The sequence below is a fragment of the Danio rerio genome, chromosome 10 (genome assembly GCF_052040795.2).
Source record: "Danio rerio strain M-AB ecotype USA chromosome 10, GRCz13ab, whole genome shotgun sequence".
NCBI lineage: Eukaryota > Metazoa > Chordata > Actinopteri > Cypriniformes > Danionidae > Danio > Danio rerio.
In genome coordinates, this window is record NC_141030.1 from 2,587,501 (window position 1) to 2,604,780 (window position 17,280).

Here is a 17,280-nt window from a genome sequence, read left to right on the forward strand (position 1 = left end):
TACTTTTTTAAATATTGTAATTAAAAATGTAATTTAAATGCAATTTTAATATTGTAATCAGTAATTAATTACTCACCCAACACTAATTCTGACCTTAGCAAAACCCTGTATTTATCAAGAGAAATTAAAAACCAAAATTGTTACATTTTGTTGAAAGTTTTATTCATTCATTCATTCATTCATTCATTTTCTTGACGGCTTAGTCCCTTTATTAATCTGGCGTCTCCACAGCGGAATGAACCGCCAACCTATCCAGCACGTTTTTGCGCAGCGGATGCCCATCCAGCCACAACCCATCACTGGGAAATTGTTAAAATTTTGTAGTTTGAAATTTGTTTGTCCAATATTTCGCATGAATTTAAATGTATTATCTTTCTATTTCTAAACATGTTCAGTGACTAAAATATTATTTTAATAAATATATCCATTTAATAAATCCGTTTTGTTCAAATGAATCAAAATATATGACCTATATTCACTGAGAAACAAAAATGTTAATTTTCAAATGGGGTGTATTGCCCAGTGATGGGTTGCAGCTGGCAGGGCATTCTCTACATAAAACATATGCTGGATAAGTTGGCGGTTCATTCCGCTGTGGTGACCCCAGAAAAATAAAGGGACTAAGCCAAAACGAAAATGAATGAATGAAATGGGGTGTGTTCATTCACATTGACCACATTCATTTTCTTGTCGGCTTAGTCCCTTTATTAATTCGGGGTCACCACAGTGGAATGAACCGCCAACTTATCCAGCAAGTTTTTACGCAGCTGATGCCCTTCCAGCTGCAACCCATCTCTGGGAAACATCCACACACACATTCACACACTCATACACTCATTTTGCCTACCCAATTCACCTGTACCGCATGTCTTTGGACTGTGGGGGAAACCGGAGCACCCGGAGGAAACCCACGCAAACGCAGGGAGAACATGCAAACTCCACACAGAAACGTCAACTGAGCCGAGGCTCGAACCAGCGACCTTCTTGCTGTGAGGTGACAGCACTACCTACTGCGCCACTGCATCGCCTGAGCACTTTATTAGGAGTTTTTAATATCCGCCTTCCAGTGTTGTATAGGAAAAAGAGCAGCAGGAACACTCCGCTAAACATCTCCCTTTATGTTCCACAGATGAAAGAGGCTTTGAAAGGGCCTGACTGTGAGTAAATGGTAACGTAATGTTCCTCTCTTGAATAATGACTGAGATGATGGCTCACATATGCTGGCGTCTACATTTCCAAAAGCAGCTCGCTTTAATGTCACATTTCCAGCGGTGTGTTTTGCTGTAGTTCACCCTGAGCGTCAGCTGGGCGGCGTGTGCTGTGAATAATAAAGAGGTCGCAGCACATCATCAGCGCTTTTGTCAGAGTTTTTTTTTGTCATTAGAGAGAAGCTTCATGACAGAAGGTGCCGGTTGTTCAGAGTTTTTCATTCAGATGTCATGAAACAGTGCAGATGGAGCGGCGGGAGCCTGAAGTTATGCTGATTCTCCAATATATGTGAAGGCTTGAAACTTGCGAACTCGATTTAGTAGCTAAACACTTTTTTTTTTGAAGTTTTAAAATAAAGTACAGTTGGCAAGAACATTTTTTTTTTTCAAAATGCCTCATTGTTTTCAATGTTTCTGGTAGTTATTTGTGAGAATTAAAGGGGACCTATTATGCAAATCTCATTTTTATAAGGGGTTTAAACCCAATTGTGTGGGAACAATCTGTGAATATAACCAGCTTCTAATGGAAAAAGTTTATATATTTTAATGTTTAATAATCAGACTTCATAGAAACAGTCTGCAGAAACATTCTCCCTTTGTACGTGTCATCAGAGTGGGAAAGCCCCGCCCACTAGTGACCATCTCTCCCTCATTAGCATACTGTTTGTTTTGAATCTGCCACTATGCTGACACATGGGCATTTTTAGCTCCGCCTTCTTCTAAAAAGAGTACAATCTCATTTGAATTCAAAGCGACAGTCACAAAAACGCCACAATTAGGATCGAAGTTTAAAAGGCGCAGTTTTAAAGACTTTATTTGTGAGGTATTTTGAGCTGAAACTTCGCGCACACACAAACACACTCTCTAGGAACATCATACAGTCCTATGAAAGCTTGTACCATCTCAGCACATGACTAATCAGCTGTCTCATTGTGCTTGCCTTGTTTACTGTTGGCTACAAGGTTACCAATACTACATTCGGCCACTCTAACAACTCGATATCAATACACCTAATGTTCCAGAATTTTTTTTTAAACTTTGTAAACTTTAAAATTCACATCAGTTTAGATCATTTGGGTAAAATAATTAACATTTAGCAAATGCTTCAAATGTGTACATAAACGTTTGACTTCAGCAGTATTTGCATGTGTGTTTATTTTCTGGGTATCTCATGTTATAATCTAACATAGTGAACTAACTATACGTTAAAGGGCGCCTTTGATGCAAAATCAACCTTTGGAAGCTGTTTGGACAGAAGTGTGTGTATGTATAGTGTGTCCACTGTCGTATTGAAGTTACATAAACACAATAAATATTTTTTTTTCAATTTCCTGACGTTAAAATAGGACTCAAATCCCAGTGATTCTGAGGCTCATCGCAACCGGCAGCTAGCTCTCTGTAACTTTCACACGGTCGCCCACTGAAGCTAAGCGGGGCTGTACCTGGATAGAAGACCACATAGGAAAGCTAGGTTGCTGCCAGAAGTGGTGTTAGTGAGACCAGCAGGGGGTGCTTAACCTGCGGTCTGTGTGGGTCCTAATGCCCCAGTAAATCAGCTAAACCAATAGTGGGTCCAGGTGGATGCTGCACACTTGTGATGGATGAGGAGATTCCCCCAAAAAATGTTTAAAGCGCTTTGAGTGTCCAGAAAAGCGCTATAGAAATGTAAGGAATTATTATTATTATTAATTACGTGATGTAGGAGTTGATTGGAGTGTATTAACACGCACACACACACACACACACACACACACACACACACACACACACATATATATATATATATATATATATATATATATATATATATATATATATATATATATATATATATATATATATATATATATATTAAACTTACTTTCTATATTTGACTCATAAACTGAATCTGTAATCTTGAATCTGTTTCATCTGTGTCTGTCACTGTGCTGTTTATGGGCCCTATCATACACCCGGCGCAGTGTGGCGCAAGGCGCGGCGCAATAGTCTTTTGGTAGTTTCAGCTTGGCGCAAAAGTGGTTTTGAGGTGTTGCGCTACGCTGTTTAAATAGCAAATGCATTAGCGCTCATATGTGCGCCCATAGGCGTTCTGGTCTAAAAAGGAAGGCGTTCTGAGGCGGACCGCTGGCTCGTTGCTATTTTGAGAAACTATAATAGATTTTTCATTAGACCAAAACTAACCCGGTCTAAACTCCAGCGCAGAGTTGCGCCTCGCTTACACACTGCTTAATACACACAAGAGAGCAATAGGCAAATATCTTTACATATGAAAACATTTAAATATTAAGGATATATATAGGATATAATAAGAATAGATATAGAATATAAATATAAAGGATTAAAATATTACAAAACATATTATTTTCTAGCCTACATAAATATGAAAAATTCACTGCTTTTATGTCTTCATCTAGCGAAGCTTTTTCAGTTCATTCATAATTGAACATGATTTTGTATAATGTTATCATTATTAGCAGGATTATTTATTATATCCATATTTATATTTGTTTTATTAAAAACAAGCTTAGATTTGTCCACCTGTCAGGTTTTAGACCATATGGGGCATGGCAGCATGTGTTTTAGGATATAACTCAGGTTTTTGAGCTCATTTTGTTATTATTATTCATTTATTTGTTTGCTGGAAATTAGAACTGAATTTAGAAATAGTTTTGAAACGAATATTTGCGCTTTACATACAAAAGTATTTATTTATAGGCTAATTGATGTCTGTGCGTAAAGGTTTTCCTATCCAAGAGCGAAAGTGAAAGTGATCCATTATCTCTCATTCTCACGCAGTAGATGCTCTGTTTAACAGTTTTCTGTCAAAAAAACTGTAAACTGTGAACTGTTTGCTTGTGAAATGCTCATTTTTTCCACTTAGACTTACTTTGCGTCCTGTAAATAGCGAATGCGCTCTTGGAGTGACGCAGCTGACTCTTAAAGGGAATGGGAGATGAGACTCTAATTGGTTTATTCTTAAAACACACCTATAACTCATTAAGAAAATAAACTCAACCCTTTTAGAGCATGCGCCGAAGCGCAAGGCAGATTTCCTGTCCTTAAATTAGCAAAAACGCGTACTGACACACCCTGAAAGCATTTGCGCCCTGCGTTTTGCGCTTTGCGCATGGACCGTCAAAATAGAGCCCTATGACTTGACGCAGTAGAAACAAACATGGGAGCGGTGGGCGGGGAGAACCAGCTCATTTGCATTTAAAGGCACAGGCTGCAAAAACAGCGGCACTGTTCTTTGGGTGTAAAATGGGCAGATTCTGGAGGGTCTACTAAATAATCTGATGGGTATTTTGGGTGTAACCTTTACCTTTATCTTGCATCTTCTTAAAAGGGGTAAAACAGAAGGCGTTTAATAAAGATAACTGTTGACTAGAAAGTGTGCAGAATAATGAGCATCAGTGGGATGTGTTTCTCTTGGCAGCGCCAACTGAGGTGGTGTTCTCCTTTGACGTGGGCAACGGTCCGCTGGACGTGCGAGTGCAGACGCCGAGCGCATTAAACGACGAGCGCTGGCATCACGTCAGAGCCGAACGCAACGTGAAGGAGGCCTCACTGTGTGTGGACCAGCATCCGGCTGCTGTGCAGAAAGCCCCCGCTGACGGACACATCCATCTGCAGCTCAACAGCCAGCTGTTCGTAGGTACGCTTCAAAGATATACAAATAAGTCATATATACATGCCCCATATCCTTCATCATTTCTCAAAAACAGTTTTTATATGGTGGCGCAGTAGTGCTGTCGCCTTACAGCATTAAGGTTGCTGATTCGAGCCTCGGCTCAGTTGGCGTTTCTGTGTGGAGTTTGCATGTTCTCTCTACTTCATGTGGGTTTCCTCCGGGTGCTCCGGTTTCCCCCACAGTCCAAAGACATGCAGTACAGGTTAATTGGGTAAGCTTAATTGTCCTTAGTGTGTGAGTGTGTGTGGATGTTTCCCAGGGATGGGTTGCAGCTGGAAGGGCATCCACTGCATAATAAAACATGCTGGATAGGTTGGCGGTTCATTCCGCTGTGGCAACCCCAGATTAATAAAGGGACTAAACCAAAAAGAAAATGAATGACTGAATGAGTTTATATATCAATATGATGACATGTAGCTTTTATTTATGAGGTTTAATGAACTTTCCAGGTGTTGATGAATTGGCTACTACAAGATAATACTTTTACATTCAGACACAGCAGTTTTCTTTTTACTTTTTAACAACAATGACATTTTTAATTAACTTTTTAAAGGGCATTTTAATTTAAACGTTGACGTTTTATTTCTTTTTACCTGTAAGCACAGCACAGTGTTAATATTAAAACTATTCATAATGTTTAAAGTGGCTGACAATCATAAATATTCATAATGATAAGAAATAATCTGCCGTGGTTTTGAACTTTGCTGTGCTGTAGCTGCTTTCTTAGGCCTGCTACTGTACTGTATTTCAATGCTGGTCATTATGGTGATACTTGGAGAGACAATTTTTTTCTAGGGTTAGGGTTAGGGTTAAAAAATTTAAAAACCACTGGACTAGAACCTGTGCGTTCTTGCTGTGAGGCAACAGTGCTAACCACTGAGCCACCATGCCACCCATCTAGGAAAGGAGGAGGAGTTGGGGTGGAAGGGGGGACTCTTCAAAACAAAAGATGGCTGTTTTAACTTAGGCTATTTATAGGACTTAGGAATCGTCTGATTGGTGAATAATTCATAGATTAAATAATGCAGGGCCGGCTGCAAACATTCATAAGAACGTGATCCTCTCGAAATTAGTTTATAAATAAACTTTACTACGGGAAATGTTTGAAAAAAGAAAAAAGTCTCAGAAGGCTAATAATTTTGATTTCAACTGTACATATAAAATGAACATAAAGCCTGTTTTTATTGATTTATAATATGATTTTTGGCCTAATTAACCTAGTTAAGCCTTCAAATGTCACTTAAATGGCTCGTTTTTACTGACTGGTACAGTACGGTACGGTGTATGACAAAAAAGTTTTAGTCTACGTCATTCTCGCACCAAAAAATGTCTACAGTAAAGCTGTACGGGTCGTTCACATATCATATGAGAAGCACTTCAGGAGTTGACACTTAGCTGATGATTGATAATAAAGCTTGTTTGGCGTGCTGTCCCGGGAGAGCCCTGAGCTTATAAGATCCTCGAGCCCTGGGCTCCCTCCCGTTGCAAGGCAAGAGGGGAGTTTGAGCTCAGGTAGATCTCGATGACTCCCCCCTCTTGCTTGTTGTAGCTAAGTGTCAGATATGGATGCTGAAAGGTGTAATCAGAGTTTAGCTAAAGCATTTGGATTAATTGTTTAGAGTGCTTGTTGTTGAACTGTGAGAGGAAACCGGAGGACCCGGGGAAAACCCACTCGACCACGGGGAGAACGAGCAAACTCCGCACAGAAATGCCGTCTGGTTTGGAAAGGAATTAAACCAGGGGCATTCTTGCTGTGAGGCAACAGTGCTAATCGCTGGCCACCGTGATGCCCATTTGAAAGGAGGGAAAGTAGGGTTGGGTGGAGGGGTTTCTTCAAGACGAAGATATTGAAATGAGAAAAGTCTGGTTATTTGTAGTGAGTAAGGGATCGTCTGATAGGATAATCAGTCATTAGCTAAAGTTGGAACAGCTGTGGACAATCATAAGCACGTGATCCTCTCGAAATTTGTTTATAAATAAACTTCACTTCTCACAAAACAGACGCTTTATACACATAAATACTTGTGTATAAATGTTTATTACTAACCTTTCTATAAACATGAGTTGATTGTAACTGCAGATTAGTGTGAAGTAGCCTACTGTAACGTCTGTAATAATCTAAAATAAATAAATAAAATGCAACATATATGATCACATACAAACGCTGAGAGTCTCCGATATGTCAACAACTGCAGAAGAACTACACACAGCAGACATAACATCCTTATTTCGGTTTAAAAACAACACAAAATATAGCCTACAGTCAGTGAAAACCTCTCATCTGTGTCTGTAATCTTCAGCAGCTCGTGTAACCTCTGTTAGAGAGTCACTTCATCATTCCTAGTTCATATTAGTCCAAAAGGTGATGATAACAATTAAAACATGGCAGTTGGTTCACGTTTGCTGAAGAAATAATGTGCTCCTTTTATTTCGGCTTCTCCTTTCTTTTTTGGCGTCACTTTCGCGTTTTTCAGAGTTTGACAGGATCGGGTTTCAAAAGCACGTCAATAATAAAGTGCACATTATTTTCATCAGCTCAAGAAGTTTGTTATTTCAGATATAGACACGTGGCGAGCACAAGCAAGAAAGCGAAACCGCTCGTGCTTCAGACTGGCTCATAATAAACTAAGCGGCACAGGGTAAATCTGCTCTTCTTTTTGCCATTGTGGCTGTTCATCAAGACGACCACAGGGTTTGTTTGAGCTCGGGTCGACCATGGCTCATTATTATACACTGAAAAAAATTACGTTTTAAATACGTTAAGTGGTTGTAAACAATTTATTTGGGCTGAATTTAAACAAACAAATTAAGTTGAACAATATTAAATTTAATTTGTTTGTTTAATCAACACAAATAAATTGTTTGCAACAGTTCTGCATGCAACATTTTTTTCAGTTTATGTATATATAATTACACAGTAATCTCCCGGCTGTGTATTTTAAGCATGGCGGGTATTTTGTTTTCCCTCTGGCTTGTTGTGTAAGCGAATGACGTATCTTTGTAAACCAATAGCGTTCAGCTGCGCGTCTAGCTCCACCTTTTGGTACCCTTTCGAAAGTGTGCTGAAAAAGTCGGCGCCAGTTGCCTAGTGGTACTGTGCGCTGACATATAGCACCAACGTGGTCATGGCGACCTGAGTTCGAATCCCAGCTTGAGGTTCTTTGCTTCTCTCTGTTCCCAATGCTTTCCTGTCCTAATTCTCTACTGTCCTGTCATAATAAAGGTGAAAAGCCCCTAAAATTATCAAAATAAATAAATAAAAAAAGAAAGGGTGCCAAAAAAGTGGTACGGCACGACTTTTGACAGTGGAAACGGCCATAAAAGCATACCAAACTGAACCATACCGTACCGTACCGCTCAGTGGAAACGGGTGCCAAAAGCTGAATACTAGTATATTAAACAATATCTATTAAAATATTATTTACTGTCATCATGGCAAAGATAAAATAAATCAGTTATTAGAAATGAGTTATTAAAACTATTATATTTAGAAATGTGCTGAAGAAATCTGCTCTCCCGTTAAACAGAAATTGGGGGGAAAATGTACAGAGGGGCTAATAATTCTGCCTTCAACTGTAGATGTTCCTCTGTTCTTCTTTGGACCGTTATCACGACACTGACTCCTGTCAAACGTCCTCATGAGAGTCTTTAAGGTGAAACATGTTGCGAATGATTTCTGTAAAGCTAAAGATTGTTGACCTCGATATCCAACACCTGCTCCATCTGAAAGGTCTCTCTCTCTCTCTCTGTTGGAGGAATTCAGCAGCAATGAATTGAAGTTTTCCAGTAAGTGCTGTGGAAAGTAGTGTCATTACGGTTCAATCTTTATAGCTCCATTCTCCTCTATTGGATTCAGAGGTTCCCTTGACTGCCCAGACCTGCACATCTCGCAATGAAGAGCTCCATTTCAGAGCAGTTATAATGCAGGTCTGAGGTCTTCTGGGTAAAACGTACCAAAAAAGAAAGCGTTTTTCACGATTGCGTATGTTATGCTGAGGGCGTAACGTTTTTCGGCAAGATGTCAGCTTTGATAGACTGACACTGAGATCACAGCAGTTTAGCACTCAGGAGGCTGTGCAGAGATCTGAAGTTAACGATAACAAAACGGCTCCATTTTAGGTTGTTTATACACCATTTCATCTTTTTCGCATTTTAGGGTCATTGAGTTTTTTTTTTTTTTACTTTTGTTTAATTTAAAAACTCTTAAAAACAGATTTATTGTTTATTATTATTCGTTAATTTTCCTTCAGCTTAGTCTCCATTTCAGAGGTCACCACAGTGGAATGAACCAATTATTCCAGCATATGTTTTTACGCAGCGGATGCCCTTCTAGCTGCAACCCTGTACCGGGAAACACCCAGACACTTTGCATTTACACACACACCCATACATTTGTGTCCATCATTCATTTTTCTTCAGCTTAGTTCTTTATTAATCAGGGGTCACCACAGCAAAAGGAACCGCCAAATATTCCAGCATATGTTTTACACAGCGGATGCCCTTCCAGCTGCAACCCAGTTCTGGGAAACACCCAGACACTTTGCATTCACACACACACTCATACATTTGTTTCCATCATTCATTTTTCTTCAGCTTAGTTCTTTATTAATCAGGGGTCACCACAGCAAAAGGAACCGCCAAATATTCCAGCATATGTTTTACACAGCGGATGCCCTTCCAGCTGCAACCCAGTACTGGGAAACACCCATATACTCTCACATTCACACACACTCATACACTATGACCAATTTAGATCATCCAATTCACCTATAGCCAGCGTTGGGGTAATGCGTTCAAAGTAACGTGTTATGTAATAATATTACAAAGTAACGAGTAAAGTAACGCATTACTTTTAAAAATAAGTCATATTATTTGAGTTACTTAAAAAAAAGTACCCCAAAAAATTGCGTTGTTTCTGCTCATTTTAAATAAGTTTGATGTATTTTTTTGAGTATACAGAGAGAGTTTAGTCTGTAGTTTGACTTTCGTCCTGTCTATTAGTGATTTCCCTTTCTCTGTTATTTCAGCCCTGGCATGTCAAAACTTAGTTTTAATAGCATTTCCAAGTTTGCGTTGAACGTTTCACAGATGATTATGTGGCACAGCTGGCACAGCGAGGTGTTCGCTCGAACGAATTAGCACTAAACCGCTAAGCACTAATATATGCAGAGCACATTATTTCTGTATTTCTAGCTTGTCGTCTGCACGCAAAAAAAACACACACACACAGTATTCTTGCTGAAGCAATTACCATATAAAGGACAGAGCGCTGCTGGAAGACTGACAAGGAGATTCAACACATCACTGTAAGGAAAAGAGGGTCAGTGATCATTTGTTTTGAGCTGCTGAAAAAACTCGTCCGGCTCGACTCAAACACTTGACAGCATGCCAGAAGGTGTCATAAAAGCCTGCTTTTCCCTCTAACTTTGCTGCCATCACGTTGTCATTTAAATCCTTCAGACCTGAATTATGGTATAAGTAGGGCTGTATATTGTTTCAGCATCGATAGCGCAATATGTGCATCTGCAATAGTCGCATTGCATACATATGTTGATTGTTGAATTGGGATTGTTGCTTCAATGTAGATACAGAGTTTAACAATTTAATATTTTATTTTATAATTTGCATGTTTTTAAGGCTTGAGAGAGATTAAAGAATTCAGGCACAAAATATTTTTTTCACCAATATAAAGCTTAATAAAGAATCATTTTATTAAATTATTTATACAATAAAAACTTTACAGTGTACTTTCTAGTGTTGGGTAAGTTACTTTAAAAAATGTAATAGATTACAAATGACTGATTACTACTGGAAAAAATATAATCTGATGACAATACTAATTACTCCATGTAAAAGTAATCAGATTACTAATTATTTTATTTTGAAGTTACTTTTAAACATTTAGACCTATAAAAGTTCAAAATAAACTGCATCTCTTTCAGTTATTTAATATTCTCTGAAAAACATTACAATTGGTTTAACACAGCAGCTCAACAAAAAAATAAAATCTTAAAGGTCAGAACTTAAAACATCCACAGCATGAAAAAGCACTGCAGTGTTTTGTTGTTCTGTATTTGTCTGAGGTAATAGTCTACCTAAATGTGTATATTCGACTTAATCTCACAAGGAAACGTAATTATTTTACGTTTTGTCAGGCTAGTGGCTAATTAAGTCGAGTTCAGTCGCATGAAAATGTACGATTTTAAAAAGGAGGCGTGGCACCCGACCCCACCCCTAACCTCAACTCTCATTGGGTTATGAGCAAATCGTACTAAATTGTACCAATTAGATCATATGAATTCATAAGAATTAGCCACTACATCAAAAAGTTACGAACTGCCATGAAAATGCGTTGGTATATTCCATACAAAGTATGAAGCTGATCAGTCAGTTCTTGTTGGGTGATTCACGGTTTTTAACTGGGGGTGCCTGGAAAATGCGAGCATGCGCAATCTGCGCTCCAAATATGCGATATGTGAACGGCCTAACAAGCTTCTTTACACATTAAGAAGATAATTTCACTCCCTATCCTGCACAAAGATCCAATTTAACCTGTTTAAGCTGAGTTGGACCGCTGTGCACCTCCTTGGTGACGAGTGTTGTCATAGAATACTTCCTGTACTAGTGCTTGAACAAGTTGCTGCTCAAGTTAAAAGCAGTCGAAAGCTCTTTAGACCACATTTCATAGCAATATTTTTATTTTTACGCTTAATGAAAGGAGAGTAATGACTGTATTTCCACTTGAAGAAGCAACCGTTTCAGCTCGCATTCTCCAGCAATTTAAAAGTGCATGCTTATTAACTGACGTTGCAGCAGAAAACGATTTAAAAGAAGCACTTTTTTCTTCTAAAAAAACGTAAGTAACGCAATTACTGACTGTAATCAAATTACACAAATTTCAAATGTAATTCGTTACATTACTGCATTCCTAAAAAATTAAATGGAGTTATGCATTATTGTGGAACACGTTACACCTAATTTCTACATTTACTTATACAAAACCATGAAGCATCCACTGTTTTTTTAACCTTTATCTTTGCTTTATTGCTTTTATCATATGCTTGTGGTTTGTTTATTACATGTTATGCATGAATCACTCCCCTACAGAATCATCTCAATCAAAAATAAACATTTGATAACACTTTAGAGACCAATTTTCCCTATTAACTAGTTGCTTATTAGCATGCATGTTATTGAGATATTGGTTACTGCTTATTAGTACTTACAAACTACATATTCTGCATTATTAGACAATCCTAATACCTAAAATACCCTAATATCTAATAAAAAGCAGCTAATTAGGAGTATATTGAAGCAAAGATCATACCTACTTGTTTGCTAATATTAGGAATTAAGTCTTAAATTGAAATAAATACACTTGTAGAAACACTCTTCTCTCTACAAAAAAAAAACTCTAACACTTAATTTTCTGAGCACTCACAGTTTCGTTGTATAATTAGCACTTCCTGTATTGTCTATTCTCGTTGAATCACTGAATGCCTCCTCAATTGTTACTCGCTTGGACTGATGACTAAATGTAAATGTTGATGTTTTCAGGAGGAACGGCGTCCAGGCAGAAGGGCTTTCTGGGCTGCATCCGCTCTCTGAAGCTGAACGGCAGGACTCTGGATCTGGAGGAGAGGGCTGCGATCACGCCTGGAGTGAGTGCTGGATGTCCCGGTCACTGCAGCAGCTACGGTGGCCTGTGTCTAAATCACGGCTCCTGTGTGGAAAAATACAGCGGCTTCACCTGCGACTGCAGCCTCTCGCCCTTCACTGGAACCTTCTGTCATAAAGGTACACATGCGCTTCCCTGTGCATCGTCTTTTAACATGATGGAAGGGCTGGATGATAAATTCATAATATATATAAAAAAAATAGTAACACTTTAATTAAAGGGGACTGTGAAATGTGCATTTTTATTTGACGTTTGACGTAATCTTAATTGAAGAGAGGATGGGACATAGTGTATAAACATATGACATAAAGTAGCTCCTCCTCTTTAGAAAAACAGCCAATAGTGTTTCGTTTTTTATCATTGATCTTCGAGTGATTAAATGAAAAGCAAATGAGAGCATCATGAAGGGGGCGGGGTTTATAAGTTACTAGAGAGCATTTGATTGGTCAGAAGATTTGATGAGAAACTGAAGTATGAGGTGACATAAAAAAAATCCATTTGATGTCTTCTAAATGCAAATGTTGTCACTGTTTTGACTAAACACTAGCTTATAGATATACTTGAAGACTAACGTTCTGACAATAACCTTTAAAAAACGTTATTTTTATTTTTACTGGGCCCTAAAGTACCTATTCTTTCTACTAAATAGTTGCTTATTTCCTATTACTAACGATATTAAATGTCCATTTTATGTTCGATGTGTCACTCAGTTTTAACTAAAACATGAAGACAGGGCGGGATGTAGAATCGCTCCTCCCCTTTAGAAAAACAATGTTTTTTTTTTTTTATCATAGCACTTTAAGAGCTTAAATGAAAAACAATTGAGAAGTGTGTTAATGAAAAGTCGGCAGGGCAACTTTCTAGCATTTGAATAGTCAGAAGATTTGATGAGAAACTGAAGTATGAGGTGATGTGAATAAAACTTGTTGATCCATTTAGGTGAAATAGACAAACTACAAGCTTTGGATGTTTATATCCTCTAAATTCTAATTTAGTCAATGTATTGGCGCACCTTAGCTTATAGAAATCCCAAACGTCTGAAACATATATTTAAAGAGCCCATATTATACATGAAATAGGGTCATATCTTGGTTGTAAGGGTCTCCAACAACAGTCTAATATGCATGCAAGGTCAAAAAACACTTTCATGGTCTTATAATCTGCATTTATTTTTACCTAATTATCCCAGCGACTCCCGTATGAATCGTCCAGTGATTCATTTGTTCCCAAACCCCTCCTTAGCGCGAAGCTAATCTGCGCTGATTGGACCAATGACAGTCTGTTGCGATTGGTCGACTGCCTTCAGTCAGAGAGTGAAAAGCCAAACAGCTAATCAGCAATATAAAAGTAATCACAGTTCATACACGCTCGATAGTGTAGGCGTGGATTTTAGCTGCCAGTGGGTGAATGTAAATACAGTCGATGGACTTGAAAATTCAGACGACTGACTATTTTATTGAGTAAAAACTCCAAAAACAGTTGAGGAGATCTTCTAGCTTCTCACTCTGCTCTTTTCACAGACACACACACACATATTGCACACACACACACACACACACGCACTTAACCCTGCTCTGGACAACAACGCACACGCACACACAGACACACACACTACTCCTCGTCCACGGAGCTCCGTAAACAAAGCAGCACGCGTCGCGTTTTTAACGTGACTTTGCACGCGATAAGAGAATATAGCCAGTTAACCTGATACAGTACATGCGGCTACAAGTAACAAATCACAACTAAACACATTTGCAAGCTCGAGTCAACGAGGCAACTTTAATCGCACATACTTACACTTGAGAAATGGAGGAAGAAACCCATCCTGACGTCCATCAGTAAGTTACTCTTTACTGATCCTTCCTTTAACAAACGCTGATGAAGTATTCTTTGTAGCATGTAGTTTCCAGAAGTTTCCAGTAGTTTCCAACTGCTTGGCTATAATGCTGATGTTTCAACTTTGGGTACAGACTCAATAATATCCATCTGCAGTGTGACTTCAATCGACCGGCATGTTTGTTTGTGTGTGTGTGTGTTTGTGGGTGTGTGTGTGTGTGTGTGTGTGTGTGTGTGTGTGGGTTTCTGCGTCAGAGGGCGGGGCCTCGGGTTTGAAATCTCCCGGGTTTGCGCGTGCACGTGAATAACTTGGTTTTGTTCGTACGTCATGGCGAAACACCTAATGAATCGGTATCAAGGCGACTCGTTTGAAGCACTGAGTCGACTCTTTTATAGATGAATCAACCGTTTTAAACACTGTACACTAACAGATTTAAGCCTTAGCTGGATACTTCACTTCACTTAGAGCTGTGTTACACACTACATGGAGGAGAATTTTCAAAAACCCATAATATGGGCTCTTTAATATTCACTGGAACTTTAGGATAATTACTGTTTTTTTGATAGTTATCAGTACATCTTTTACACATTCTATATCACTATATTTAATACCCAAGCCCAACAACTACCTTAAAGAGCCCCTAGTATGCATTATAAAGGTCATATTTGGGTTTTGGGGGTCTCCAACAACACGCTGATCTGCACGCAAGTTGAAAAAACACTTTCATTGTCTTATAATATGCATTTACTTTAACCTGATTATCCCAACGACTCCCACATGATTCGTTCAGCGATTCGTTTAATCCCAAACCCCTCATTAGCACAATGCTAATCTGCGCTGATTGGTCCGATGACCTAGTCTGCCAGGATTGGTCGACTGCATTCAGCGCGAGACAGAGGCTGCATCCAAAATCATATTCTTCCATACTATGCTAAAATTAATGCTATCCGAGTATTTTGTCCGAATAATAGAATTCGAAAATCAGAGTGCAAGAAGTACCCGGATGACTCTGAGTGCAGTGTGTATGTGTGAGCCCAATGCAGGAGTGCAATGCAGTCAAACACCGGCAAGTAATAACAATGACACACATATTATTATTATTATTATTATTAATCTGCACAGAGGCAAAAGTTGAACAATTTTAAAAACTTGTTTTAGTAATTTTGACCATTTAAATCAGTAAAAGAAGAGGAACGCGTCGCATTTTCAACATGGTTTTAGTCGCGATATGGGAATTTAGAGTTAACCAAATACAGAACAAGCCACATGGAGCGATTACAAGTAACAAAACACAAATAAATACATATTTTGCAAGCTTGAGAAAACGAGGAGGCAACCATTTTTATCGCACTTACTTACACTTGTGAACTGGAGGAAGAAACTGGTCCGTAAACTGTGTACTGTAAAGTTCCTGTCAAGATCTGACAAAGTCTCATACATCAATAGTGTTTTCTGATTCTTCCTTTAACGAACGGCCAGCGAATCCCCCAGGGTAGGTCATTGCATTAATCACCAGAACGTTCACTCATCTTCAGTCATGATCAATCCCACACACACACACCTGCACTCCGCTAGTGTTTGAAGGGAAAGGCACGCTCACGTTTTACAGGCCCTTCATATTTGGTATTGTTTCCTTTCGACGTTGACACAAACAGACCAACAATCTGGACAAATGACGAATCATCTAAACAACTCTGAGTCGAATCTTCTATTTAAAAAATCAGTTTTTAAACAAGGTGCATGATCAGATTTATCCCTCAGCTGGATGTTTTCATTCACTTAGAGCTGTTACACACTGTATGGAAGGTCATTTAAAAAACACAATAGGGGCTCTTTAATAACTATTAAAAGGCAGCAAATTAGAAGTTTATTGAGGCAAAAGTCATAGTTAATGGTTTTTAATAGCGAGAATTGTACCTTTAAAATAAAATACAAATACAAAGTGAGCTTCATTTCAAAGTTAGGTAGCCTTGGAAGAGCTGCAAAAGAAAAGGAAAGACATGTAGAGACTGCAGAAAAGACAAACTGAAGAAAATGAACGCTGTAACCTGTTCATAGCCTTGGATTGGTTAGTCAAGGTTTGTGAACAATTTTGAGGTGTTCGTTGTAGTTCCGTTGTTTCGATTTGTGTGATGTTTGTCAAGGGCATAAAGGGTACTCACAATGCCTACCCAAGTTACTGATATTTTGCTTTTTCAAAGAGTGTTCATTGATTGGCCAGAGTTATATTCATGCTGTGTGTGTTGAGGGCTGTTCAACAAGATGAGCTGAAGGCAGAATAAGAGGAGCTTCTTTAAAACGATGTGAAGGACACTTCCTATGTCAACTTTAAAAGATTTGTCTTATGGATTTGAGTTGGTTTGTTTCCAATGGCATAATATTTTGTTCGGATTTAATGTGGCTTGAAGAAAAAAAATGGTCTTGTTTTCAGAAATAATATGTCAAAATCTTATTTCAAAGCAAAAACTAGACTAATAATCAATCAACAACATTCTGCACGCATTACAGAGTCCTGGCTGTGGAGGAAGAAGATACAGGTATTGATAGGCCGGCCTGCAGTCCCGACCTGTCTCCAATAAAGTTTGTGTGGTGCATTTTGAAGTGCAAAATGCAACACAGAACACCCCATACTGTTGCCCACGTTAAGACTCGTTTGCACGAAGAAAGGGACAAAAAGACACCTGAAACACTTCATCGCTTGGTGTCTTCAGTCCCTAATCGTCTTTTAAGTGTTGGGATTTTTCTGATTTGGGGTTGTAGTTAGGCCTTTAAAAGTCACTTCAAGCTGAATACTAGTATCTTAAAGAATATCCAGTCAAATATGATGTGCTATCATCATGGCAAATATAAAACAAATCAGTTATTA

The 17,280-nt window shown here is 38.6% G+C and overlaps 1 protein-coding gene across 7 annotated transcripts in view; it reads left to right on the plus strand.

Annotated features, from left to right (window-relative positions):
- The window catches only part of cntnap3 (contactin associated protein family member 3), a 231,396-nt gene that overhangs the window by 187,442 nt on the left and 26,674 nt on the right, over positions 1–17,280 (plus strand). For 6 of the 7 annotated variants that reach the window (XM_087269955.1, XM_087269957.1, XM_087269954.1 and 3 more), the window contains exons 17-18: positions 4,645–4,863; positions 12,457–12,696. In XM_087269955.1, coding sequence (XP_087126081.1) covers positions 4,645–4,863; positions 12,457–12,696 — 459 coding nt within the window. Of the gene's footprint in view, positions 1–4,644; positions 5,954–6,846; positions 6,890–12,456; positions 12,697–17,280 lie in introns of those variants that run through there. The other variant, XR_015500683.1, reaches the window with a different exon arrangement.